General features: G+C 34.0%; 6 protein-coding genes across 6 annotated transcripts; 4 read left to right on the top strand and 2 right to left on the bottom strand.

The window, feature by feature from the left end:
- Positions 1 to 1,267: 1,267 nt before the first annotated feature.
- On the top strand, positions 1,268 to 2,667 carry LOC149405837 (transcription factor bHLH118-like). Its single transcript, XM_089606770.1, has 3 exons — positions 1,268 to 1,724; positions 1,834 to 2,211; positions 2,302 to 2,667. The coding sequence occupies exons 1-3, from the start codon at positions 1,341 to 1,343 to the stop codon at positions 2,377 to 2,379; spliced, it is 840 nt and encodes a 279-aa protein (XP_089462896.1). The 5' UTR covers positions 1,268 to 1,340; the 3' UTR covers positions 2,380 to 2,667.
- A 2,297-nt stretch (positions 2,668 to 4,964) lies between these two features.
- On the top strand, positions 4,965 to 7,190 carry LOC149405836 (glyoxylate/hydroxypyruvate reductase HPR3-like). The gene is made up of 2 exons (XM_089601516.1): positions 4,965 to 5,525; positions 6,553 to 7,190. Exons 1-2 carry the CDS (start codon positions 5,073 to 5,075, stop codon positions 7,075 to 7,077), a joined length of 978 nt encoding a protein of 325 aa, XP_089457642.1. The 5' UTR covers positions 4,965 to 5,072; the 3' UTR covers positions 7,078 to 7,190.
- Positions 7,191 to 9,090: 1,900 nt separating this feature from the next.
- LDOX (leucoanthocyanidin dioxygenase) lies at positions 9,091 to 11,954 on the bottom strand. The gene is made up of 3 exons (XM_089629996.1): positions 11,290 to 11,954; positions 10,050 to 10,397; positions 9,091 to 9,564 (listed from the first exon to the last, which is right to left on the bottom strand). The coding sequence occupies exons 1-3, from the start codon at positions 11,805 to 11,807 to the stop codon at positions 9,309 to 9,311; spliced, it is 1,122 nt and encodes a 373-aa protein (XP_089486122.1). The 5' UTR covers positions 11,808 to 11,954; the 3' UTR covers positions 9,091 to 9,308.
- A 4,862-nt stretch (positions 11,955 to 16,816) lies between these two features.
- PGRL1B (PGR5-like B) lies at positions 16,817 to 19,404 on the top strand. Its single transcript, XM_089629974.1, has 11 exons — positions 16,817 to 17,115; positions 17,233 to 17,348; positions 17,619 to 17,715; positions 17,803 to 17,903; positions 18,181 to 18,237; positions 18,331 to 18,407; positions 18,492 to 18,543; positions 18,638 to 18,748; positions 18,823 to 18,920; positions 19,043 to 19,124; positions 19,212 to 19,404. The coding sequence occupies exons 1-10, from the start codon at positions 16,926 to 16,928 to the stop codon at positions 19,110 to 19,112; spliced, it is 969 nt and encodes a 322-aa protein (XP_089486100.1). The 5' UTR covers positions 16,817 to 16,925; the 3' UTR covers positions 19,113 to 19,124; positions 19,212 to 19,404.
- Positions 19,405 to 19,620: 216 nt separating this feature from the next.
- On the bottom strand, positions 19,621 to 21,247 carry SAP18 (SIN3 associated polypeptide P18). The gene is made up of 6 exons (XM_089629988.1): positions 21,018 to 21,247; positions 20,900 to 20,932; positions 20,420 to 20,530; positions 20,209 to 20,304; positions 20,032 to 20,106; positions 19,621 to 19,860 (listed from the first exon to the last, which is right to left on the bottom strand). The coding sequence occupies exons 1-6, from the start codon at positions 21,174 to 21,176 to the stop codon at positions 19,828 to 19,830; spliced, it is 507 nt and encodes a 168-aa protein (XP_089486114.1). The 5' UTR covers positions 21,177 to 21,247; the 3' UTR covers positions 19,621 to 19,827.
- A 1,908-nt stretch (positions 21,248 to 23,155) lies between these two features.
- On the top strand, positions 23,156 to 24,876 carry LOC149405832 (expansin-A7-like). Its single transcript, XM_089629964.1, has 3 exons — positions 23,156 to 23,406; positions 23,556 to 23,868; positions 24,318 to 24,876. The coding sequence occupies exons 1-3, from the start codon at positions 23,238 to 23,240 to the stop codon at positions 24,628 to 24,630; spliced, it is 795 nt and encodes a 264-aa protein (XP_089486090.1). The 5' UTR covers positions 23,156 to 23,237; the 3' UTR covers positions 24,631 to 24,876.
- Positions 24,877 to 25,125: the final 249 nt, after the last annotated feature.

Here is a 25,125-nt window from a genome sequence, read left to right as displayed (position 1 = left end):
TGATTTGGGATCTTTGATTTGGGATCTAAATGTTAGAAATATCGTATAATATTTTCTATTAGATCATTTGCAAAGCAAACATTGAAATCTATAGTTACTTGACGAAAAACTAAAGACATTAGTAGAAATAGATAGAATTGGAAAGACAACAACTATAATAGATGTGTAAGTTATTAGTTAGGGTTTCAATCAAATGAACTATAACGTTAAAAGCTAATATATGATAATACTTGTCTTATTGCACATAATATTGCAATATTGACAGGTTGTGATGCTTTTAAGATGTGGATGAAGTAGGACTTCCAAATCCACAGATCGATCTCATTATAATTAATCGCAACCTAATCTTGTTCCCCTTAAAATAATAATATTGATATAAAAAATTAGATCAATTACAACCTCTACAAAATCTCTCTCTATAATTTAGCCAACTTGATACAACACCCAACTAAATTGTCTTAGAATAAACCCACTATAACCTGCTTTCTTATGCATGATATCTATCAAGATCCATTATTTGTTCTAGAAAAACATGATTTTTCTTATGAATAAGATCTTGATCATCTCATATATTCTTTATCAAGATTCCTTACAAACTTCATAAGCTAATATTATAAGTTTTTATTGTATATATGTAGTTTCCCTTTAATTTTGTTATAATATTTTATTGATTTGGGTTTCATTAGAGTGTGTCACGCGAACACGTTACTAAAATATTTAGAGGTTGAAAGCAAAATTGAGTCTAAAACCGAAAACATCAAGTAATTAAGGCATCTGTAATCTATATATACTTGTAATTATAAATTTAGAATACCATCATGTGTCTAAAAATGTCGCCATTGACATGATATATAATTATATATAGATTTGTGTGTGAGAATTAATAATGTCAATTCACACTCTTCCTTTTTGTTTCTTTTACTTTTTTGGATGACTATTTTCCTCAAATAATAATAAGATATTCACGTTTACAATGTGCACATATATATGATTAACTTTTTTAGCGCAAAATAAGTTTCAAATTTCAATCATGTGAATTTACTGTGGAAACTTTCCGCTGTCTAAATGTACAGTGCTTAACTATGTTGTTTTTTATTTTTCAAAGGTTTTTGGAGCAGATTAGTGACAAATAATGAGGTCACTTACCCTACCAAGTGAATAAAAAAATCCAACAAAATCTCAAACACTTTGGCCCATTAAGATATTCCTGCCTCAATAATTATATTTATAAGTATGTCGATCCCTTTGTTAAGACAAAAATGAGATAAATTAAAAAAGCTAATGAAGGTCAAGAAGATAGAGAAAACAGGTGAGTCAAGAAGATTTGGGAGCATCACAACATGGATTATATTCCCTCTATGTTTCAAGTAGTTGACCAAAGCATAGATCACTTTGAGCTTTGTCAAATAATCTCCAATAACTTCCCAAGCAAAGATCAATTACATGATGATCATCAAATTGCTCAAATCCGATTCGGAGATCACCACCATGAAGCTCGTCCACCGACCCCTTCTCAAGAAGGCCGTGAAGATCTCACCAATCATAAGCGCCGAAAGACATCTCCGTCGAAGGCCTTAGGAGAGGAAGACGATTTTGACCTCGCAAACCCTAGTGAGAAGAGCAAGAAGAAGATATCACATAGAGAGCTCGAGAAGCAACGGAGGAAAGAAATGGCCGATCTTTACGCGAAGCTTCGCTCACTAATCCCTCTTCAATATCTCAAGGTCTCAAATATTTTCCACTACTCCCTTATCTAATATTACAACATGGAAATTGTTATAGTTATTTATACCTATTTCATGTTTTTTTTAATTTATGGTTAATTTTGTTTAGGGGAAAAGGTCGGTATGTGATCAAATGCACGTCGCGGAAAATTACATTAGGGAGTTGCAAAGAAAGAACCAAGATCTGAGGAGCGAAAGAGACCGGCTGAGAAAGAACTCCGATAATATTATACCGAGCTCTTCAAGCTCAAAAAATACTAATTATGTAAAACTTGAAGATCAAGAGGTGATCAAGAGGAGTGATTCGGGGTCTATAATTCGGGTGAGGCGTTCTAGGGCTGGAATTGAGGTTGTCGTAAATACGGCCTTCGAACTAGGGCTCCCACTTGGGAAGCTTCTTCGAGTTATAGCCGAACAAGGGCTAAACGTCGTTGCTTGTGTTTCGGCTAAAGTCAACGATAGATTTCTTCACACTATTGAATCCGAGGTAATAAATATAAGAAAGCTATTTAATCACTTGGAACTACTTTACTAGTGTGTGTATATATAGTTATACCTTGATATTATGCTGTTGCAGGCTGTTAGTGGTGAGAGTAGCTTGGACTTGGTTGAGCTTGAGCAGAAATTGAAGAACTTGATTGTATCACCTAGCTAGATATGTATGTTGACTATTTGATCAATTTATTTTCTTTTAGCATTTTTGTGTTTTGTTAATTTTCTAGAACAAATAATATCCTGCTTTTGCACATATGATCTGAAGCTAGCTTTTTAATAATATTAAGGCACTATAATTTAGGAATTTGGTGTAGACTTTTTTTGCTGATTTTATTTTTCTTTCCATACTGATTTTTCAGTCTCTACCTAATTTTCACTTGCTACTAAATGCTAGTCATTTTCTACTTGTATTGTTTTATAAGAAAAATTGGGAGATTAACTTGGATTTGAATGAGCTTTGATCAATTTCCTTGTACAACTTATTCAACATTTTGTTAATTTTTTTAGAACAATTATCCCGCTTTTGTTGCATATATGATCGGAAAATATCACGTTGAGTTGGTCATTTATATACATGGTCTTGCATACATACACAATTAATTAGTTCCTTGTGTGTATCTCAACGAGATCCATGGTAATAAGTGATAAATATACGTGTTATATATACAATAAACACGCGTATCTGAAAAAGATGAAAGTTCATATATATATATTTAATGAATAATTAGCGGCTCACATAGCCATAGCTAATCTATATGTTCCTATGTTTTTGTATAGTAATATCAAAGTAAACGTAGACATTGAATTTATCGTTAAATCATTATTTCTAGCTAGGTTCTTTTGTTATGAAGATTTATTTATTATGTCCAGATCATTAGGGTTTATATATAGATTTGGTTATTTATGCATGCATGCATGCGTATGTGTATTCACCATTATATATGTCATTATGATTTCGAGAATATATATAGCAACACATTACTTCGTGCTTGTTTGCGGTTTAATTAGTAAGTTTAGTGCAAGGATTGACTTACCGCTAACCGTTTTTGTACCGTGGTTACAATTTTATTACTTTTATCCATTATCTTCTGTGGTATACTGCGGTACAGGGACGGAGCTAGATTCTAAACTTAGGTGAGGCTAAAGTGAATTTTTTTAGGGGGACTATTTTGTAAATTTTCAGGGTAAAAATATGTGAAAAAAATTAAATTTTGATAAAAAGTGCAATTTTTTTTAAAGGGGGCTTAAGCCCCTTGTTGGGCTTGTATTAGATCTGTCCATGTCGCGGTAAGTGTTGAAGGTTTACCGCGAGTTATTACATAGATAAATAAATTAATATAAATGATATATGCGAAATTTGCAAAAATAATTGCGGTATCTGTAGAGTTTATTAAAATAGTTGCAGTATTTGCAAAATTTTCTTAAAAAAATTGCGATATTTGCATAATTTTATACGGTATTTGTGAAATTTGTAGATATTTGCGATTAATCCCAAATCTCTTTCACGAGCAGACAAAAAACGGGATTCCGCCCGGAAACCCCACTTTCCGCGCGTAAGCGCGGAAAATTAATCGCTGGTTTAGTGAGAGGAAACAAAACCGGCCAAATCGATATAAATGAAGTTCTCAAAGGGCAACTTAATTTGATAACTAATATGATCATGATCTACTTCTATCCTATGCAGTATCCTATGTGATATCCTCTTACAAAAGTGTAACTAAAATTATAGTATGTATAAATCAGGGGATTTATTTTAAACAAATACGAGGATTTTTATTAAAATTATGAGCCCAAATCATAATAGATTCAAAATTATAATTGATTGATAAGTACGCCGTGCTTAAAAAGATAATCATATATACCATGAATCCTTCAAAAATCATTTCAAAGCTAATAGATGAATCCAAACACTAATAAATTACAAACCTAGAGAGAAACATAATCATATATTTTTGTTATTAATAAACTCGTAACTTGAACTCCAAGCTTCGTTGCCATTACTTTCATGTTGCCCTGCTACCAAACTCCCGTGGTCGTCATATTGGACGAAAAATGTAGTTAATGGCTAAGACAATATTATCATGCTAGCTTTGCGATATATAACCATTGCTAGCTAGACGAGAAAACAACCTCAATAATTTAGTATTAAGACGTCATGGAAGGAAGTGAGATGAAGAGGAATGTGTATGTTGCGCTGCCTAAAGTGGGATCAAGGTCAAACTTAAGAGGGGTAGTGTGTGGCGGCCATTTCGGAGAGGTTTTCGGGTCGATCTGCAGTAAAATCTTGATTATTTCGACTCCATGATCGGAAATTGATTGTCGATTCAGGAAGGTCTCCGCTTTGCTAAAGAATCGACGACGGGTGGTCGAAAATGTAGGACGCACTTCGTTTTCCTTAGAATCAATGGTTGAGAACATTCGTCGATTGAATTTAGAGCTTGGCTACGGCCCTTTGCAACTTTACTTTTCAAGAGGGAAATAAAGTTGCTCACAAATTAGCTCGTTTTCAATCTAATGTGTTGCGATTTCTAGAGTGCCTTTTGTGTATTGTGGCGGAAATATTCTTGAAAATATCCCCCTTGTATTGAAAAAAAAAAATTTGATTTTGATCTAGTTATATTTTCTCAATATTTCTTAAGAATCAATATTTAACTAGATTGAAATAAAAATATAAAGTAGTATTATCACATTTTACATTTTTACTAAAGTTTTTGTGCAATTTTTTTTTATTTTACTAAATTGATGGTACAAGTATAGCGATAAACTCATTGTAAAGCTCTTCTTCTTCCTCACTTCCCATCTCTCAACCGAAGAAACGACATTGTAAAGCTATTCTTCTTCTTCTTCACTTCCATGGCGGCGAAAGAGGAGAAGAATCAAAATCCTCTTCCTCTGGTCCTCATCCACCGAAAGCGATCCTTCAACATCAAACCTCTGTCTGATCTCTTAAGCCAACACTTTTCCCTACTCGATCCTCACCAATCCCCTCAATTCCCTCCTTCTCTTCTCCGATCCGTACGCGCCGTCGTGATCTTCGGTCCGTTCGCCTTCACGGCGGAGGATATCCTGAACCTTCCGGTCCTGGAGCTCGTCGTCTCCACTTCCGCCGGATCGGACCACATCGACTTCGAGGCTTGTCGCCGCCGCGGAGTCGCCGTCGCCGGGATCGGAGATTCTTTCACTGACAATGTCGCCGATTACGCCGTCGCGTTGTTGATCGACGTGTGGCGGAGAGTCTCCGCCGCCGATCGGTTCGTCCGGTCAGGGTCGTGGCCGGTCGAAGGACATTTTCCTCTTGGATCCAAGGTCAACTTTTACTCTTTTTATATTTTATTATTATTAATTTGTTTTTTTTTTTTTTCAAAGCTCGAGTCTGTTTCTGTTAATTAATTATATATATGTTAGAATTAGAAGTGAGAAATGTTTTGAAATACGACTAATATTACACTAAATTGGTTTATATTTGATAGTGTCAAAACATTTGAAAAATATGATTAAACGGATTAATTTGAATTAAAAAAATTATGATTGTTTACGAGATACAAATTATTATTAGTCTTCTATTTTGGTGTAATCAACCAAAATTTTAAATATTGTAACACTTTTAAAGTAAAAATCAAATTTAAAGTACTATTAGTCATATTTTTAGAAATTTCTCGTCAGAACAGCCATTCAAAAGTTTCAAGACCAATATCAATCAAATTAAAATATTTAAAAAAAATGGACACTTTATCACATAGTCATCATAGTGTACAAAGTTAGGTAATAATGTCCATATCCATATTCTAAAAATTGTATTTTCCCGCTATTTAGAGATAAAATGCGACAATTTCTTTTTCTGAAATTTATAAGTGTGACAATTAATATTACATCTTTTGTAACTTTTCTAACGCTACAAATCCCAAAATTTATAAATTTTAATCGTTGAATTTCTTCATTTCCGTTTCTTTATAACATTGACAACTTTGTAAAGCCCCTTCATTTATTCGTTCAATGTGGGATCTTTGAGAGTTGGTACAAAATTTTATAGTTAGTTAAGTTTGAATTTTTTAGAATATTATTTTAGTGTGTATACCAAATAAAAAAAGAACTTTTTTATTGCAAAAAAAAATATATTTTTGTAATTAAAAGCCTGTCGGGATACGATTTAATTTTATGGTAAAAAAGTCATTTATCTCCGTTATTTCGCACGAAAAAAAAAAAAACCGAAAACAAGGGTTCTGTTGCATTTCAAACACTAAGGCTCACTAATCATGGAATTCAAACTTGTTAATCAACACTTAATCATGGAATTCAAACTTGATTCTAATAAAAACATTGACAATTTGTGTAGTTAGGAGGTAAACGGGTCGGGATAATAGGGCTCGGAAAAATCGGCTCAGCCGTGGCAAAGAGACTAACGGCCTTCGGTTGCGAAATCGCCTACACGTCCCGAAGCCACAAACCGTCGTCGCCGTTCCCTTTTTTCGCAACCACCGTCGCTCTCGCGGCCCACAGCGACGCCCTCGTGGCGTGCTGCGCTCTCACCGAGGAGACCCGCCACGTCATCGGCCGGGAAGCGTTGACCGCGCTGGGCGGTCAACGCGGGGTCGTGGTCAACGTGGGCCGCGGGGCGCTGGTGGACGAGAGAGAGCTCGTGGGGTTCCTCGAGAGGGGCGAGATCGCCGGAGCCGGGCTCGACGTGTTCGAGAACGAGCCCGAGGTCTCGCCGGAGCTTCTCGGGATGGTCAACGTGGTGTTGACCCCACACGCCGCCGTGGTCACGCCCGAGGCCATCGGAGATGCGACCCGACTCGTCTTGGATAACTTGAACGCCTTTTTCTCCGGAGAGCCTTTGGTGTCTCCGATCCAATTTTAATTATGGGGTGGTGTATTTTCATTTGGTCCACTAGTTTTATCAACTTTAAAAATACTAAGGAGATTGTAACAAAAGTATGATCATTTGGTTGGTTTTTTTTTTCTTTTTTCTTTCTCGTAATCTAATAAGAGCCATATACTCTCTCAATTGTCTACAAAATATACATTTCAGACTAGAACGTCTTTATAACAAATGGGGATACAAAAGGTTGAGAAAAGCCGAAAAAATTGAAATGCCGTTTTTTCGTATTCCTCCGGCCATCAAAAAACATTTATTTTTGTTTTCATTTAGTTATATTTTTCGTTAAGTCGCTAGAAATTCAAATTTGATGAAATTTGAGTTTATGTAACAAAAAATTACATCTTAGTTTACGAAATTATTGTAACAAAAATTTCCGAAAAATTACATATAAGGTTTGTAGCTTAATAATAATAATAATATTTGTAGCCTACCTAGCTAGTACACAGGACGGCGCTTTATATGTATTCATTGAGACTCTATAAAATTATTTCAAATTCTTTGAAAATGAATAAAAAAAATAATTGGATATAAGATATAAGTTTACATATATGTTAAAATGTACTATATATATAATTTTTCAAAACAAAATTATTAAAATGTCTAAATAAGGAGTATGTTTTTTAGCTAGTTGGAGATAAAATAGTGTTGAATTTAGCATAGTGGAATTTAGCATATCATTATATAATGGGGATACCTCTTGTGAGTTTACCGCTGGTATTTTGGAAGAAAAAAAAGGTAACATGTGCCTATGAGTACTAAACTAAATTGTAAGGGTATGAAGATAAGTTTTAATATAAAATAAGTACTAAATTATTACTGCAGGGGTAAATTGCAAAATATATTTTCATAGAAAATCTCTTGATATAAACATGACATCTTGCGATTTACCCATAGGCACGAATTACTTTTTTTCTTCTAAAATGTCCGTGGAAAACTCTTACGGAAAGAGCTATACTTATAAATTTTGAGTCATGATATCGAACAACCCGATAAGTCAAACCAAACCACTTGAAGTTTTGTTTGGAAAGCGTTTTTGTCATTTCTTTGGCTTGGTGATTTTTGTCTTCTACTTTTTTTTGGTTTTTACGTGGTAAACAAAGAGGTTCACGTGCATCAACTAGCTTGAAGTTTTGTGAAAAAAAAAAAAAAAAAAAAAAACTAGCTTGAAGTTTGACTCGAAGGTTGAGGCACAGCACAGCTAAGGTTATTTGGAGGTGTATATATATATATATATATATATATATATATATATATATATATATGATAATTGTCTTACGGGTAGTTTAGTCTGTTGTTAATTCTTTTAATTTATCTAGTTTATAAATTTTAGGATGTGTGTTGTTTATATTGAATATCTTTTGGGTCTAGATTTTAATTTTTTTTTTTTTCGGAGTTGGGTATATAATTTTCATTCATTGGTATTTTCGATTTTTCATTAGTTTCTTTGTTGCCCTCGTCATCTAGTGTGTTGTAACTCTCTGATTGGATTTCTTTTACGACTATTTGGAAATTCAAAATTTATTGGTTTTGCAATTTTGGGGATTTCGGATTTGGTTGATTTTTTATTCGGGGATTTCGAAATTGAGAGCTTCTGTCATCTAAACTTATATTTGCTAGCACCTATGAAAGGACAATATTACAGCAATTGTTTAACATGCGTCGACATTTTCCCGCTGTATTCAACTCATTAGAAGTTTATATCAAGTTGAAAAATTATTTCATTCCAAGCCACATTTCAATTATTAATACACATTCGATATTCGCCTTATTTTCCCAAGTTGCTTGTTTAACAATACATTTATTATCTCTTTCCACGGTTTTCCTCCGCCATACGCGAGTGTTTTAATGATATTCTTCTCGTGGTGCTGCCCACGGTGTTTTTTTTTTTAAACAATACATTTATCAGTTTTCCAAAATATATCTATAAGCAAAATTGACGGCCAATAGCGCATAGTGTTCTCATATTTCAACAATTAAAATGGGGGGCATATGTAAGTAAATTTTTAAGGCATGGCTATTATTAATTAAGTTAATAATAAAAAAGGGACAACATTATGTGTATAGCCTTAATGGCGAGCCACACATAGAGGCTAATTATGCGAAGAAGAATAAAAAGAAGAAAAAAAAAAGGATCTTGAGAAATTCAAAGAAACAACTTGAAAACCATGCGTGACGAAAAATTGAGAGAAAGAGAGAGAGAGATTTGCTAATTATTCTTTAGCGGTGCCATTGGTCACGGTGGTGGTGTTGGTGGTGGTGGTCTTGAGGTCCTTTGTGTTCCTAAACAACTTGTGGTCAAGGTGTTGGAAGAAAGTGCGTGGTGGGAACTGGGCCGGGTTTTCTTCGGACACGGTCTCGGGAAGCGGCTTTAGAATGATCTTCTCCTTCGGTGGCTCGCAGAACACGGCCCACGAGATCCTCACTTTCTCCTTGTTGACTAGGCCGCGGTGGAGGATGCTCTTGTACCTACCCACATAATTCCGTTAGCGAGTGGTTAGTATGAAAATATTTTCTTACAAAGATACTTTTACTTCGAGGGAAAAAAAAAAGTCGAGAAAATTCGTCGAAAAAAGTAAGTTTTTGTCATTTTTTTGTAGTTTCAAGAAAATTCCAATGATTTAGTCTTAAATTGACAATCTTAAATTTTTATAGAGGTTTCGCCAACATTCTCATAAGCCAACATTCTCATAAGTCGAGAAAATTTGTCGAAAAAAGGTAAGTTTTTGTTATTTGACGAGCGGGGACGCGGGAGAAAATTGGTAAATTCTCAAAAACTCTAGAAAAATTTTCAAATTGACAATCTTAAATTTTATAGAGGTTTCACCAGCATTGTCATCGGCCAACAAATTTTTTCACAAACTAGGAACCGTTGGTCAATTATCATAAACCGAAATTTGGAACCTTGAAACAAACAAACTAATAACTAAAAGAAAAATGTGGTATATACGTACTTTCCATTGGAGAGGATCTCGATGGTGTCGCCGATGTGCATGACGATGGAGCCGGGGACGCACTTTGCGGTGACCCAATTGCCCTCATAGAAGAGTTGGAGGCCCGGGACCATGTTGTGGAGGATGAATGTGAGGGCGCTAATGTCTGTGTGGGCCTCCACTCCGAGGGCGAGCTCGGGTTGAGGGCATTTCGGGTAATAATTGATCTTCATTTGGAGGATAAGCTCCTCCATACCTCCAACCTCCTTCTCGAGCCTACCTTCTTCGAGCCCTAGCCCTAGCGATAAAGTCGACATTATGGTCGTCGCAAGGCCACGCAGATGCTCCGAGTACTCCATTGTAGCCTTGCTATATATATGGTTATATAAGCGGAAATTTTTTTTACTAATTGAGACTAATTATAATTATAAAAAAAAAACTTTATAATTTGTGCATCAACTTTTTAAGGAAATTGGGGTTAAGTTATAGTGTAACTATAGCAATCAAATAGTCTATATCATTTTAGAGTAAAATGTAGGGATGTTTTTTCAAACCTAACAATAGAAATGTAACTACAACTAACCATTCATGACGTATTTACCCTTCAAGCTTGACGGTTTGGTAAACTATGTAGACCTTAAATCTAAAGAAGGGATTTTGACTTAAAATTAAGCAAAATATTTTAAACAGTTAAAAAACGACTAATATATTTTCAACTATTTTAACCAAATATGTTGATCTAAATTGACATTTTAGGTTATTTTGTGTAGAATTAAGAAAATAAAAACCAAGATTAGCAATGGTTAACCATTAATAATCTTCAAGTATTTGTTGAAGTTAACAATTTAGCTATTGTTGTTTGGTTGTGAAAGGTAACGTAGACCATAACAACTATGATTAAAGGTAACAACCATATGTTAGTACGTACTTAGTACTTGCTACAAGTACAAAAACCTCACACTTTTCTGATAAAAAAAAAATCCACACACATATATATAGCCCAAACTTATATGCTCTTTTCCCATTTGTCCCTAAAATTTTTAGATATGTTTTTATCAAAAATTTTTGAAAATTAATTTTTTTACCCAAAACGTTAACATATTTAGCCGAAAAATTTATAATTTGTTTTCATATTTACCCCCTTGAATATATTTTTACGCACCCCTTGTAAAATTCAAAATAATTTTTTTTTAAATCAAACTTACCCTCTCAACGACAGACAAACAGATAAATAGACAGATAGATAGACGGAGTTAATTACGTGTAGTCTTTGGGAGTGGTGGGCCAAATTGAGAGATCCCTATTATTGGGAGGGAAAATGCAATGAAAGAAGTAATCTTCCCACTCGAGCCGACCCGAGGCATTGTTGGCGAGCTTGCTTCCGTAGCCGTGGATCTTTCCGGAAGCTTGGTCGTTGGCGTATTTCTCCTTCTCCTCCACGGGTAGCCCGAAAAAGCCCGCCCCGGCTTCCCTGACCCGACCCATCACCTCCTCGGGGACCCCGTGGTTCACCAAGTGCATCACGCCCCAATCCTCCGCGGCGCTCCTCATGGCCTCCCTGCACCGCTCCCTCGCCGCGGGGTCCGCCGAGTTGATCTCGCTCAGGTCGATGATCGGCACCTGTGGGCCGTCCGATCGCTTCTCGTCCTCGAACACGTCGCTGATGCTCAGCAGCTCCTCCGCGGGGCGGACATAGTCCGCCGGGATCGAGTTGATTCCGCTGCAAGCTAGGGTTTCGACCCGAGACCCCATATTAACGGCACTATCACCGCTCACCATGATTATTATTGATCGTATATGGGATAATGTATATCGTTCTAGTTACGTACTTTCTCTCGTACTTTTTTTTGAATGCTTAGATACCTACTTAGATATGAGCTGTTTGCATGGCTTTTATAGTAATTTGTGGTGATGACGATGGAATTGGTTCAGGGATTGGTGTGGTGGAACAAATAAAGTATTAGAATATTTTTTTATGGGAGTTTTTATTTGATTTGATTTGAAGAGTGACTATATGTGTGGTAGTTTTCACGTGATCAGCTATAGCTTGGAGTTTGACTGGAAGGTTGAGGCATGGCTTTGGGGTTTTTGGAGGTTGAGAGAGAACGGTCTCAAACTATGTTCTCTTTAAGTAGTAGTCAACGTTACTATCTAAATCTTGGATGTATTAATTATTATTGTTGTTATTATTGCGTATGAAAAGGGACCTAGGGGGCAATATTAAAACCACAAGTGGGATAATAGTTAAAAACTTTTTTTTTTTTTACGAATGTCCAAAAAGTTAAATTTAAGAATGACCAATAAAGTTTTAATTTGTGTTATACAAATTTAAATAATTAAAAATGACTAAAATTTCAATTAATAAAATATTAAAATGGCAATAATTATTTTACAGTTTACTGGCTCCCATCCCAGTATATATATATAGAGTCGAGAATTGTTATAAGGGAAAAATTTGATAAAACAGAATTATTCTAAATTTTGTAAGGACTTGTAAGAAAAAAAAAAACACTAGAAAAAAACTAAAATTACGAATTTTAATTTTAAAAGTTTGGTGTTTTTATTGTTCATTAACGTCCCTAATTGATATATTATGTGGACAGGTTTCTGAATATTGGCTCACAAATCACAAATGAATTTCTCTATCAGCATCAATAAAGGTTATCACTATTGAATTTATTAAAAATAGCTAACTTTGTCCCTTAATTTATTTTGAGTTTATCACCATGTTTTAGATTGCCCTTCAAGACTTTTGCATGTAGTTTGGATTTAGCGAGTTAATAACAAAGATTCATAACATTTTATAATGCATTTGTATAATATCAATGTCTAAGGAATCTGAAGAATCAATTATAATATTGCCTTTTTTCTTCTATATATGATAGTAAATATGGTTTGTATCTTAAACAAAGGGAAATATTCTAAAGTATCCATAGTTGAAATGTGTAATTTATTTCTTCAATTTTCAGAGTATCATACATCTATTTTCAATTTAATATAAATGAGACATACTTCCACTAAAATCACTAAAAATATGTTATATTAAACTGAAAATAGATGTATGATACTCTGATGAAATTATATATATATGAAATTAAGGATATTTTGGAGAGTTCGTTTTTTTTTTTTGTAAAAAATAAACGAAAATGATAATATTTGCGATATAACATATTTTTAAGGTATGTGTTATTTATATTAAATTGAAAAGAGATGTCTGATATTTTTAAAAACTAATGAGATAAATCGCTTATTTCGATTAAACACAAGAGATATTGTGATATTTTTTCACAAATCGGTAACTTTCTAAGAAAGTTCAATTAGAGTAACGGTAACTTGGTAATTGTTCATTCCTTGCATCCTAATGGTCAATGAGAATATTCCACATGCATATACACATAGTGATATAGTACTACATTTTTTTTTTGGGAAGAAATAATGATATAGTACTACAAAAAATATATATCTGAGCAAAAAAAAAAAAATTAGTACAAAAAGATATAATCATAAATGCTCTACGATTTACTAATTACTGCGTTACTTTCCTTGTTTTCAGGACAGGCACACATCCCTCAACGACACATATTATTAGTGATATATGCATGAAAAGCTTACTAAAATTAAGCAAAATAGAAGGAATAAATAAATCACATCCCCTCTCTCGCACAAACCAACCAAAAAAAAAAAACATAAGTAAACTTGAATAGTATATTAAAAAATTAGTGAAATCGTAACCGGACCGATCTAAATTTTTTAAATCGTGGTCTAGATTGGACCGATTTGTATTTAAGAAAAAACTAAAAATATATGTATTAAACGGTCCAAAAGTGGATCAGATCGGTTACTATTTTAGAAAAATACAAATAAAAAATAAATCAAACTAAACGGGTCTAACAATCAGGTCTAAATCGGTCCAAACGGTATAAACCGGATCGGACCGTTTTAACCGGTTTAATCCGGTCTGATTTTTTTTCTTATTTTGTCCAATTTGATTTAATTTTTGTTAGACCGATCCGGTTTGATTTTTTGACCAATTTTAAACCGGATCAGATTGTGCACACCACACCTTATACAAGATTCACATTTAAAAAAGAAGAAGGCAAAAGTAAAATAAGGATCAGTCCTATTCTAGTTAAAAAATTATTAGCAAAATTTTTGATATAGCGTTTTTTATAAACATTATATTATTCCATATCATTTAGTAAATTTCTATGGTATAATCAATTTTGTTCATTGTTAATTTATTATTATTTTATTGGATAAATTTAGTTTTGTAAAACAAAATTATAAATTTCCATAAAAAATTAATTTTCCGGTAATAATTATTTTCGTTAGACTTCTAAAAAAAAAAAATCATCAATATTATATATTCGTAAAATAAATCACTGCTTATTTCGAGTACGAATCTGAAAAGATGTACGAGTCTTAATTTGTATGGATTATCCAAAACAAAAACGAGAGCTGCACTGACTTCAACAACCTAGTTTATGACACACGTTCCAACTAACCCTCCATATCACCAACCCTATTTAACGATTTATTAATAAGTACTTAGTTAAATCGAATATTAATATATGGAGGATTATAAACGAGTTTTTTTAATTACAACGTTTAATATAAATTTAATATAATAATCACTGCAATAAAGATTTATAAAGTGAAACACTAATGTACAGAACATTCCAAAAACAAAACCCAAAGCCTAATTAACTCATTATTAAACACGTTCATGGATCTAGAAGATGTAAAATTATCTTATATATATTATTTTATATACGTTCTTTAATGGTATTAAAATTGGCGTCACCGTCACGCAATACGCACATGTAGATATCATTATAAATATTCATGAAGAATTTGTATACTAATAATTTATAATTAGATAAACAAATTGATAGCTTTTTTTTGGTATCGAAATGGGAGATAAAAGGGTTATAATCAATGCTTAAACTGATTTTTATATTCAAAATGAATCCTTTTGTAAGCTTTATACATATGTGAAGCGTTTATCGTGAATTTTTCACAGGCTATTCACTTTATGTGAAGGGTTTTTTTTTTTTTTTCTCATACATTTTAGTGTAAACAAATATCTCCAAAATAAATTTAAAAAATGCCAATATCAGAAATGCACATTATATTTCAAAAGCATCACTCGTTCAATTACAAACTATATAGAAGACGAAGGCCGATGAATGAAATATTAAGGAACCCCTTAATCACAAAATGTGTCCTTAATTAGCTTTCTTGAATATTAATTTGACTGGTTTATCTATGAAAGTCACGAGCAACGCAATGATTAAAATAAGGATACCACTATTGATATCAATAATGAAATTACCGTTATTAACCGCGTGGTTTGGTTTATATTTGAAATACAAGAATTAACGACAAAATATGTGTCATTAAAAACATGATTCAATAAAAAGTTTTGTCATTAAATAGGATTTAATACTCGAATAATTTTGCATAGTTTTCATTATAATGAATCTTGGTTGTATTGTACATGGATGAACTAGTCAAGGTTGCGCACGTATTCTTTCACTTAATTTTGATGCCTTTTTAGTGGAGCTGATGGAGTCAAACACCGTTATGGTGCGTAACCGAAGAGTAATCACTAGGAGAATCGAACGAGATATCTCCCAGACACACGGGAATATAAATACACATGTCCACACATTCCCACAAGTCCAATTGTGTTCCTCTCCGCTATAAATTCATGTGTGTGTGATCTAATCAAACAGATTTGAATCCGATCTTTGCTTGCAAGCTTTATAGAACGTTTTGACATATTTCGTAAAGAAGGTGGTCATTATGGTGAATCACTATGTTAACTCACCGCACCTCCGTTTCTTTTTAAGGTAGTAGAATATGGTATCAACATATGTTGCAAAAAAAATACTTCAACATTCGCATAAATCCAAGAGCTAAACATTAGATTTAATGACAAGGTTGTCATTAAATCATGAATATCACTAACTAGTTTTACTTAAAACTAAAAATGCAAGTATCCTTCCCAATATTATTCCTCTCTTTCTTTTATTTATTTTTTTTCTTTCTATTCTTCTTCTTGTTGGACTCTTCCTCCATCAGTTTTTCATTCGATCCCTTCTTTCATAATTTATACTAAGCCAAAATTTTGTACAATTTATTATTAAACCTCGAGAGAGTTTCATGATTAGAAGTAGAAACATGTTGCTTTCTAAATTCCAGACTCTTCAGGTCTGTTTTACGACACCCCTAAGTAAATTGGGTTCAGCCTCGCCGATTTCGTCCTTGTCACCTCTAGGCTTAGCAAAGCTAAATCTATCAACAAAACTAGCATTAAGTGAAACCGGATCCAATACTGTTTTTACCATTCAAATTATTATTCGATTATTCTTCATTCTTTCTAATTTGTGTGAGTTTGTACTCGAAATCCTAGATATCCTAGACTTGATTGCCTCCCCAAAATAAATACATAAATATATATATAAAAAAAAAAAAATTAGTTGACCCCACAATCGATGAAGACCAATACTAATTACGTGACTAAAGAGTGTTACCACTTTATATATGGTGAAAATATATAATGTGTTCCATGTGAAAAAGAATCGTGGGACTCTTATGAAGACGACCAATATGCTGACGTGGCAAATTTTGGTGATGACACAAAGACATTTGTGAAGTATTTGATATTTAGAAAGTAGAGGACGAAAATGGCCGTTGCATTTCCCTCCACACATTCCCAATTTGCCTTATCTCTGATCTCTTTCTCTCTCTCTCTCTCTCTCTCTCTCTCTCTCTCTCTCTCTCTTTCCCTCCAAACATAAAACATAAAACACAAAAATTAACTGATTTAGCTTCTCTTGATCAGTTATTGCCAATTAGTCAATAAAACCTCTCTCTTTGAAGCTCACTCTAATGGCAAGCAAATTGGCCTTCACTTTGACATCTCCAAGAAGACCTTTCACTGCCTTAATTCAAAGACCATTTAGTCCTCTTTCTTCTTCTTCTTCCTCACAAAGGCTTCACTCAGTTCGTCTCAATGCTCGGCAAATATCGTCCATTCGACGCAATCTCTCGGCTCTCAAAGCCACGGCTGATCAAGAAGGTTCTTATCACAATCTTTTTCTTTTTTAAATTTGGATTTTTCAATGCTTGGACTCTATTATTGATTAATTATGAGTTTGATGCCATTTTTTTATTTAATGCTCTTCTTCTTGTTCAGGGAATGTAGAAAATAACGAGGTTGTCGATAGCAATGTCTTGCAATATTGCAGCATAGACAACAAGAAAAAGAAATCGATCGGCGAACTCGAGCAAGAATTTCTTCTAGCCCTGCAAGTAAAAATGAAATTTGAATGTGTTCATTTATTTAGGGAGATTTCATTTTCTATGCGTGGTAGTGTATCGAATTATGTTTCTATGTAAGTAGAGGCATAAATTCTAAAAATTTGACCAAATAGAGTTTAATTAAGGGTGTTTGATTTGGATTTTTGACAGTACTATTGACATAGAGCTCAAATTAGAGCACTTATTATGCTTAGAAAATAAAATTTCTCTTCATAGTTTCTTAGTGCAAAACGCTAATAAATTTTCATCCTTGTATTGTAGTCATTCTATTATGAGGGAAAAGCAACTATGTCAAATGAGGAATTTGACAACCTGAAAGAAGAGCTGATGTGGGAAGGAAGTAGTGTTGTCATGCTAAGTATGTTTGATTTATTTTCTATTAATTAATTATTTTGTTCTACAAGTTAAATCTTAGAGTTTAATAGTGTTTTATTTGGAAATGCAGGCGGGGACGAGCAGAGGTTTCTAGAAGCTTCTATGGCTTACGTATCGGGAAAGCCGATCATGAACGATAAAGAGTATGACGATCTAAAAATAAGACTAAAGGTAAAAACGACTTAATTTGATTCGAATGTGTAATTTATGATATGATTTTAAAGAAGTTATCTTGGCATATCAATTTTTCAAAATTTATTCTAAAAATACTCATCAATCTTTTTAATCCCCATAATGGTCCGATTGTCTTCAATAATTCAAATTATATACAGCTCTTAATGTTTACATTTTTTTTTTGGAATTAACATTTAGAAAACCGATATACTAGCGAAATTCGCCATTTGATTTTTTATAAGTTTTGTTTTGTTCATTATGTTTCTGTGTTTAGACTCAAGGCAGTGAAATCGTGGTCGAAGGTCCTCGATGCAGTCTCCGAAGTAGAAAAGTGAGTGAACAAAAAAAAAAACTTTGCTTTGCTCGGCATTTATATTTGAGACTTATTTTCCTTTAATCTTCTTCTTCTAATTTTTTTTTTTAGGTTTACAGTGACTTGTCTGTTGACTATCTAAAGATGTTCCTACTGAATGTTCCAGCCACTGTAATTGCACTTGGATTGTAAGTGTGAAATTTAGTTTAGCTTAATTTAATTAAATCACATTAGAGCGTTCACCAAGTAATCAAGTCATGCTCTAATCATAGGTTCTTTTTTCTCGATGACATTACCGGATTCGAAATCACTTATCTTCTCGAGGTAATTACTTCTCATAATATTGTTTTGAAAATCTGGGAGGAACACTAAATATGAAAAAAAAAAAAAAAAAAAATCGAATTTCGTCGCGTCTCAGCTTCCCGAGCCGTTCAGCTTCATCTTCACGTGGTTCGCGGCCTTGCCTTTGATTGTCTATTTAGCTTCAACGCTCACTAATGCGATCGTGAAAGACTTCTTGATCCTAAAGGTAACAAAAAATAAAAAAAATTGAAACACGGAAATGACATTTTTGTGACGTTTTATCGGCTTTGATTTCTATAGGGTCCTTGTCCCAACTGCGGAACCGAGAACACGTCGTTCTTCGGAACCATTTTGTCGATTGCCAGTGGCGGAACTGCCAACACTGTAAAATGCACAAAGTAAGTACTCTCTTACGTTTTTTTTTTTTTTTTCATGCTTCCAATCTAACCAATTTTTTTTTTTATTTTTTTTTATTTTTTTTTTATTTTTATTATTTTTTTTTTTTATGGTTTGGGTTCAGCTGCGCGACTGAGATGGTGTTCGACTCGAAATCCCGCCTGATCACATTGCCAGAAGGAAGCAGTGCTTGATATTTCTTTCAGGTACATTTGCTAGGAAGGTATAACATTTTTTTTTTGTTTACATTTTGATTTAATGGTCATATATGTTTTGTGCTGAAAAAAATACAGGATCTTCCAAAGATGCTTCACTGAATGGAGTTAGTTATTTGTGGGAGCCTAAGATGTCACAGAAGCCTCTATTTTATATTTTGTCTATTAACCCTTTTAGGGTTTTAGTGTGATGTCTAGAAGCTTATTTTTATGTGAATATTGTAAAAACGTAACTAAGCAGGCTTTGTCAATGAAAGAGATTTTAAAACCTTATAGTAACTTCACATGTAAAAAAAAAATAGCTCTATATTTTCATTCTATTTTCTTGGATTGTAAACCCCTTTTCGTTGCTGTTTTAAGCTGTGCATTGTAAAACATCTCTTCAGATCAGACCTTTCAAGAGCAATAAAGATCAGAAGAATAGCCAAGAACTCAAATTTCTTTTTTCAGTGATTAAACTAAGTTTTTCATGGGCACGTAAAAAAAACACAAAAAAAAAACCCCAAAAGCACTAGCACGTTGGTCATAATGTTTCAACACCATAAATAAAACAAAGAAAATACAGGCTATATATACACTGGCGATCCTCAAATTCTTGATAGTAATAACCTTAAAAGCCCTTCAAATCCAATGTAAGAACAAAGATGATCAAAGCAAAAGATCAACAAATAAAACAAGTAAAAACCCTTTCACTTCACATAATAGCCACGTCCAAGTAATCCCCAATCTGCAATTCATCGAAACAAAAGCCCGTGAGTGAGAACCGAGAGCCTCTCTGGTGTGACTCGACATTAACATTTTGCCATGAAATCTTCACCAAATCTATTCCAAATAAGTCCTATCTTGCTCAAACCAATAAATATTAAATAAGTCAACCCAAATGTGTTTTTTCGGGTACCTGAAAGTCAAGGTCCCCCAAAGCCTTGCTCTCGTCTGGCCTTCTTCCATTTCCAAAGGACTGTGTCAAACCAACCTAAAACGGAAAACACATAAAAACCACACTCTTCGTAAAAAAAAATTATAAATTATAACAGCAATTCTCTTACTTCAATATGTATGCACATTTTTTTTTTACCTGCTTCAACACGAATCGGCCGCGCTTATCGGGGTACACGAAAGCAAAGGAGAGCTTCGCGTTTCTTCTCCTTGCTTCAGGAGCGACCTCTTTCACCTGAAATTTATCGAAAATCATATACATCGTCACTAACTTCGACCCCCCCAAAAAAATATTAATTTAAATTAAACTAACGAATTCAAAATATGGTGGTCCATAATCGGGCGCGTACAAGATCAGTTAGCTCGCGAAGAGTCGCGTCTTTCCATGTATATATTTGAACCTCGTCTTTTGGCTCTTTGCCTCTCACTGCAAAGTCCTCTTCGGTGTGGTGGCTTCCAAGCTGAATGTGAAATTCGGCAGAATAAAAGTAAAATAGATTCAGCGTTGGAGCTCAGAAAATATTTCGATTCATTAATAACATCGAATCCTCAAAAAAAAAATCCCTATAATCGCGGCCGATTCGTGTTTATCGTAACTATTTCAAACAAAAAGGCTACCACTATTGAGTACTAATAAATGTCTAAAATCAAACAAGGTTAGCTAATTTCACAGATTTTAAGCCCAATGACAAAATTCAGAAACTTTAACGTAAAGACTGTTTCTTCAATGTTAAAAAAGTACACCAGATTGCACAATGTGACCTCTTTACCAGTGACCTCCGATCACTTCACCGGAGCACGAAATTGAAACCAAGCTAGATGAGCATTACCTTGGTGAAAACCCTGAGCAACAACGGACATGTCTGCGTCGAAATCACAGTGATTTAATCAGCGATAATAGAAGAGAATGTCTGTAATTATGGATTGTTTTATGATCTCGGAAAGTACCTTTTCGCGGTCGACGGGTTCGGGGCGGGAACGAGGAATCGGCTGCTGTGGAGGTCGCTGATGAGGCGGCGGTGGTCCAGGTCGTCCTCCGCCGGCGCCGGTGACCGGCGGTCCATGACCTCCGATCGGTTTTTGGTCTCTGCCGAGTCGCTTCTCCATTGTTAGGGTTTTTCTCGTTGCCTTTTGTGTGTTGTCGTTTTTGTCATTTGGTTCTGTTCTGATTTGAGGTTTTGGATGCGAAACCCGCCAATCTCAACAATTTGGGCCTAATCTCATCTTATCGTACTTTTTACGGCCCAGTCAAATTACCTTTGAATAAATTACCCGATATATACAATGTTTCAAAACGTATTACATAAATAACAATAAACTATTTTAATCTCATATATGCCGGCTGTGTATAGTTTTTGGAGTTCTTGATTTTTTTTGTATTTTCTTTTCCAAAGTTTATAGTTTCATTAAAACACGGAATTAAACTCGCTATTTGTGAAAGTTTTTAAAAGTCGATATTCTTTGAATGAACATTGAAAAAAGGGATCATGCACCTTCAAATTATCTTAAAGATTGCTTAATTTTTCATAAGATATAAGACCTTTTATGAGTTTCAACTTTAAGGTACTAAGTAAGGCATGGTTTCCCCATTTAAAAAAAACACAATCGAAATGAGCAAAGAGCCACCATGAAATTCAAGGGATTTTTGGGAACTAACTGCACCGGTCACTTTGACAACCCAAGCACTAACCGACGATCAAAGATGGCTAATTCTTAGATCATGACCTCGAAACAAAAGTTGGCTACACTATATCTCGTCCTGGCTTCTGTGATCATGTACGTGCTCCTCTATCAAGAGGAGGACCTCAAAAGCAATATTCAGCCAAGTTCTCTATTCTAAAGACAAACTTTAGAGACCAAGACCGCACATTGACTTCGAGTTGCCACCAATAGATCAAACTTTGGTGCCTCATTACTTCGTTGCTCTTTTTCTTATACACATGAAAGACTTGTTCTTTGAGGACGAGGAGGGCGAGCTAAAAGAACCGATTCCTTGATGAGCATGGTTCATAAAATCTATCATTGGAGGTCTTGTGTGGTCTTGAATTTTCCCTAATGCAAGTTGTCCTATAGCCATATTCGATATTATTTATGTTTGGTATTGATCAAGATTTTTGTGTCAAATCACCATTGACCTGAAATTGAGCATCATATGAAATTTGTAACTCATTTTTTCTTTGATACATTGCCTTATTTTACTATACATTTTTTATTAGAAAAAGAAAAATGAAGTAATAACAAGTAACTTCATTCGTCACACTACTAGATTCAATTCAATAAACAGCTCTAATCAAACTTCTTAACACTATATGTTGGCAATACTTAATATCAAGGATAGTAACATTTTTCTCTTCTCCAAAACAAATATATACTTGGGAATATCAAGTTTAAAGAGGCTAGAAAATTTTGACCTTATGATTAGCTAGACAATGTTACAAAAGTCAAATATTATTCTATATTATGGAAAATGATAATAAACAAGATTTTATTTAGGTACAAAATAAAGGAGACAATAAAATAAATAGAAGAAATATAGAGATGATGAAGAATAACAAAGTAAGACAAAATGCATGAGATATATGGAAAACAATTATCCGGATATATGACTAAACTGAACATTATGTTATCTTTTTAAGGGTTTGAGACATGTTAACATTTTTGGTGATATATTTATTTTGTTTTTCTTTTATTGATAAAGGTTTAAATATTAGATAATGAAGTCATTACCGACCACTTTAGAAGCACAAAGGCATAACAAAACTTGCTTGCACGTCCATTATTAAAAGCTACATCCATGCGAATGAACCGCTATGATTTTATTATTAGAGTTTCCAAGGTATTATAATCATCTAACATACACCTAATGGAGATACAAAATAGGTCAATACAACGGACTTCGAAACTCTTTTATTAAATACTACAAATTTCCCATTTGACTAAAAAGGACAATAGGACATTTATATTAGTGACGGTCACGATGGAATTTTAATACAATATTTTTTCGTCATTAGAAGAAAATAAGCATTTTGACAATTATATATAAGGCATATATATCACATATTAATTTCCAATGAGAGCATTGTAGTTTGGGAATGAAAGGACACAAAAAGGCAGCATAGAAATAGTTTGCGATTCATAGAGGAATAGCTCAAAACAACACTAACCAAAATGGCTTATTTTTCTAATCTTCGCGGCTTAATTAGCATCTTATTTATGGCATCTATTTTATCCGGAGCAAGCGCGGCCGGTTATAATTCGGTAGTCTACTATAAGCCAAGCGTTTGGAAGTCTGCTCATGCAACGTTTTACGGGGACGAGACTGCTAGAGAAACTATGGGTATGCATTTTATCGAAATACACAAATTTTGTTTTGTCATATCAAAGGGCTTAGTGCAATGAGTACAAATTAATATTTATGGATTTTATTAAGATATAATTAGTATTCGTCAAAAAATTAATATTCATGGAATTAACGGATATTTGTAGGAGGAGCTTGTGGGTACGGTAACTTGTTTAACAACGGTTATGGGACCGACACGGCTGCTTTGAGCACGACATTATTCAACGATGGATATTCGTGCGGCCAATGCTTCCAAATAAAATGCGTTAAAAATCCCAAAGATTGTTACGCCGGATTCACCACGGTGACCGCTACCAACATTTGTCCTCCTAATTGGTCAAAGGACTCAAACGCCGGAGGTTGGTGCAACCCGCCTCGCGTCCACTTCGACATGTCTAAACCTGCTTTCATGAAAATCGCCTATTGGAGGGCCGGTATTGTTCCCGTCCAATACCGCCGGTAAGACAAGCATGTTCATACAATTCAATCTAGTTTTTTTTTTTTTTTTTTTTAAATCACAACTTACTACATATAAAAAAAAAAAAAAAATTCTTACATGACATTTCTAATCTTTATTTTAACCGACACGAGAAATAATTTGTAACAAATTATATAAATTTTGTAACAAATTATATAAATTTGTCGCACTATAATCAAATACATGAAAAAATAAAATCCTAATGCAAGTAAAAAAAAAAAGTATTGATACATCTCATCCTATATCTATGTATGTATATATATTTTATATATCTCCCCTATAAAATATATTTTTCTAGCATACTTATGCGGGAAACTCTTCACTAGACAAAATGGTCGATGCAAATCGTAGAAATGTTTCACACTTAAATCATCTATAGACGAAGAAGTATAACCCTAATTAATTCGTTTGAAATAATGCGTTTTTGTAGAGTGCCGTGCGTGAGAAGTGGAGGATTGAGATTTAGCTTCCAAGGCAATGGGTATTGGCTGTTGGTGTACGTGATGAACGTTGGGGGCGGCGGTGACGTTTCGAGTATGTCCGTGAAGGGAAGTAAAACCAAGTGGCTAAGCATGAGCCACAATTGGGGCGCGTCTTATCAAGCCTTTGCCACGCTCGGCGGTCAATCTCTATCCTTTCGAGTCACCTCTTACACCACCAAGCAGACCATCGTCGCCAACAATGTAGCGCCCTCCAATTGGCGTGTCGGGTTGACCTACAAGTCCAAAGTCAACTTCCGTTGATGAGATGATAGACATTATCGCTACTTTGTGTAACAAAAGCCTATTCTATGTGTTATTTTGGCTTTGTTGGTTTGTAGTGCAAAAAACTTTCTACTATATGTATTTTTGGTACACCTTGTATTATATGAGTATCTTTGGTTCTCCATTTTTTTTTACCCTTCTTTTGAATAAAAATGTTACCTTCGACTTTTGTGTCTTCTTTTGCCGATCACTCCCCAAAAAAAAATGTATAGGATAATTCATTTTCTCCGAATAAATTGGTAATAATATGCAAAATAAAGTATTTATTACTTCTCTCTCGCAATTGTTAAAGATTTTAAAATGTTAGTTGTATAATCTAGTTGGTAATTTCATACCACCTTCAAAGTTAAAGTCGTGGGTTCGATGAGTGCATAAATAACTCAAGGAAGTAAAATATTACTCTAGTATTGACTTAATTACAATATCATCACCATTGGCGTAATATATTTTCTAGCAAAAAAAAAAGCACATCAT

The sequence above is a fragment of the Urtica dioica genome, chromosome 2 (assembly GCF_054948205.1).
Source record: "Urtica dioica subsp. dioica isolate 48M chromosome 2, U.dioica_male_clone48M_v1_H2, whole genome shotgun sequence".
In the NCBI taxonomy this organism is placed as follows: Eukaryota; Viridiplantae; Streptophyta; class Magnoliopsida; order Rosales; family Urticaceae; genus Urtica; species Urtica dioica.
The sequence above is the reverse complement of the archived record's forward strand: the minus strand, read 5'-3'. Positions and strand labels throughout refer to the sequence as shown.

Excerpts from the sequence above, each read along its gene's own strand:
- LOC149405832 (XM_089629964.1), top strand. The coding sequence starts at position 23,238 with ATGGCTTATTTTTCTAATCTTCGCGGCTTAATTAGCATCTTATTTATG. Across the intron at positions 23,407-23,555 it reads GACTGCTAGAGAAACTATGG|GAGGAGCTTGTGGGTACGGT; the intron begins GTATGCATTTTA and ends GGATATTTGTAG. Across the intron at positions 23,869-24,317 it reads GTTCCCGTCCAATACCGCCG|AGTGCCGTGCGTGAGAAGTG; the intron begins GTAAGACAAGCA and ends GCGTTTTTGTAG.
- LOC149405836 (XM_089601516.1), top strand. The coding sequence starts at position 5,073 with ATGGCGGCGAAAGAGGAGAAGAATCAAAATCCTCTTCCTCTGGTCCTC. Across the intron at positions 5,526-6,552 it reads ATTTTCCTCTTGGATCCAAG|TTAGGAGGTAAACGGGTCGG; the intron begins GTCAACTTTTAC and ends CAATTTGTGTAG.
- SAP18 (XM_089629988.1), bottom strand. The coding sequence starts at position 21,176 with ATGGAGAAGCGACTCGGCAGAGACCAAAAACCGATCGGAGGTCATGGA. Across the intron at positions 20,531-20,899 it reads TGCTCAGGGTTTTCACCAAG|CTTGGAAGCCACCACACCGA; the intron begins GTAATGCTCATC and ends TTTCACATTCAG. Across the intron at positions 20,107-20,208 it reads GCCGATTCGTGTTGAAGCAG|GTTGGTTTGACACAGTCCTT; the intron begins GTAAAAAAAAAA and ends TTTCCGTTTTAG.
- PGRL1B (XM_089629974.1), top strand. The coding sequence starts at position 16,926 with ATGGCAAGCAAATTGGCCTTCACTTTGACATCTCCAAGAAGACCTTTC. Across the intron at positions 17,349-17,618 it reads AATTTCTTCTAGCCCTGCAA|TCATTCTATTATGAGGGAAA; the intron begins GTAAAAATGAAA and ends CTTGTATTGTAG. Across the intron at positions 18,408-18,491 it reads ACTGTAATTGCACTTGGATT|GTTCTTTTTTCTCGATGACA; the intron begins GTAAGTGTGAAA and ends CTCTAATCATAG.
- LDOX (XM_089629996.1), bottom strand. The coding sequence starts at position 11,807 with ATGGTGAGCGGTGATAGTGCCGTTAATATGGGGTCTCGGGTCGAAACC. Across the intron at positions 10,398-11,289 it reads ACCACTCCCAAAGACTACAC|CAAGGCTACAATGGAGTACT; the intron begins GTAATTAACTCC and ends CCATATATATAG. Across the intron at positions 9,565-10,049 it reads GAGATCCTCTCCAATGGAAA|GTACAAGAGCATCCTCCACC; the intron begins GTACGTATATAC and ends TTATGTGGGTAG.
- LOC149405837 (XM_089606770.1), top strand. The coding sequence starts at position 1,341 with ATGGATTATATTCCCTCTATGTTTCAAGTAGTTGACCAAAGCATAGAT. Across the intron at positions 1,725-1,833 it reads TCCCTCTTCAATATCTCAAG|GGGAAAAGGTCGGTATGTGA; the intron begins GTCTCAAATATT and ends AATTTTGTTTAG. Across the intron at positions 2,212-2,301 it reads TTCACACTATTGAATCCGAG|GCTGTTAGTGGTGAGAGTAG; the intron begins GTAATAAATATA and ends ATGCTGTTGCAG.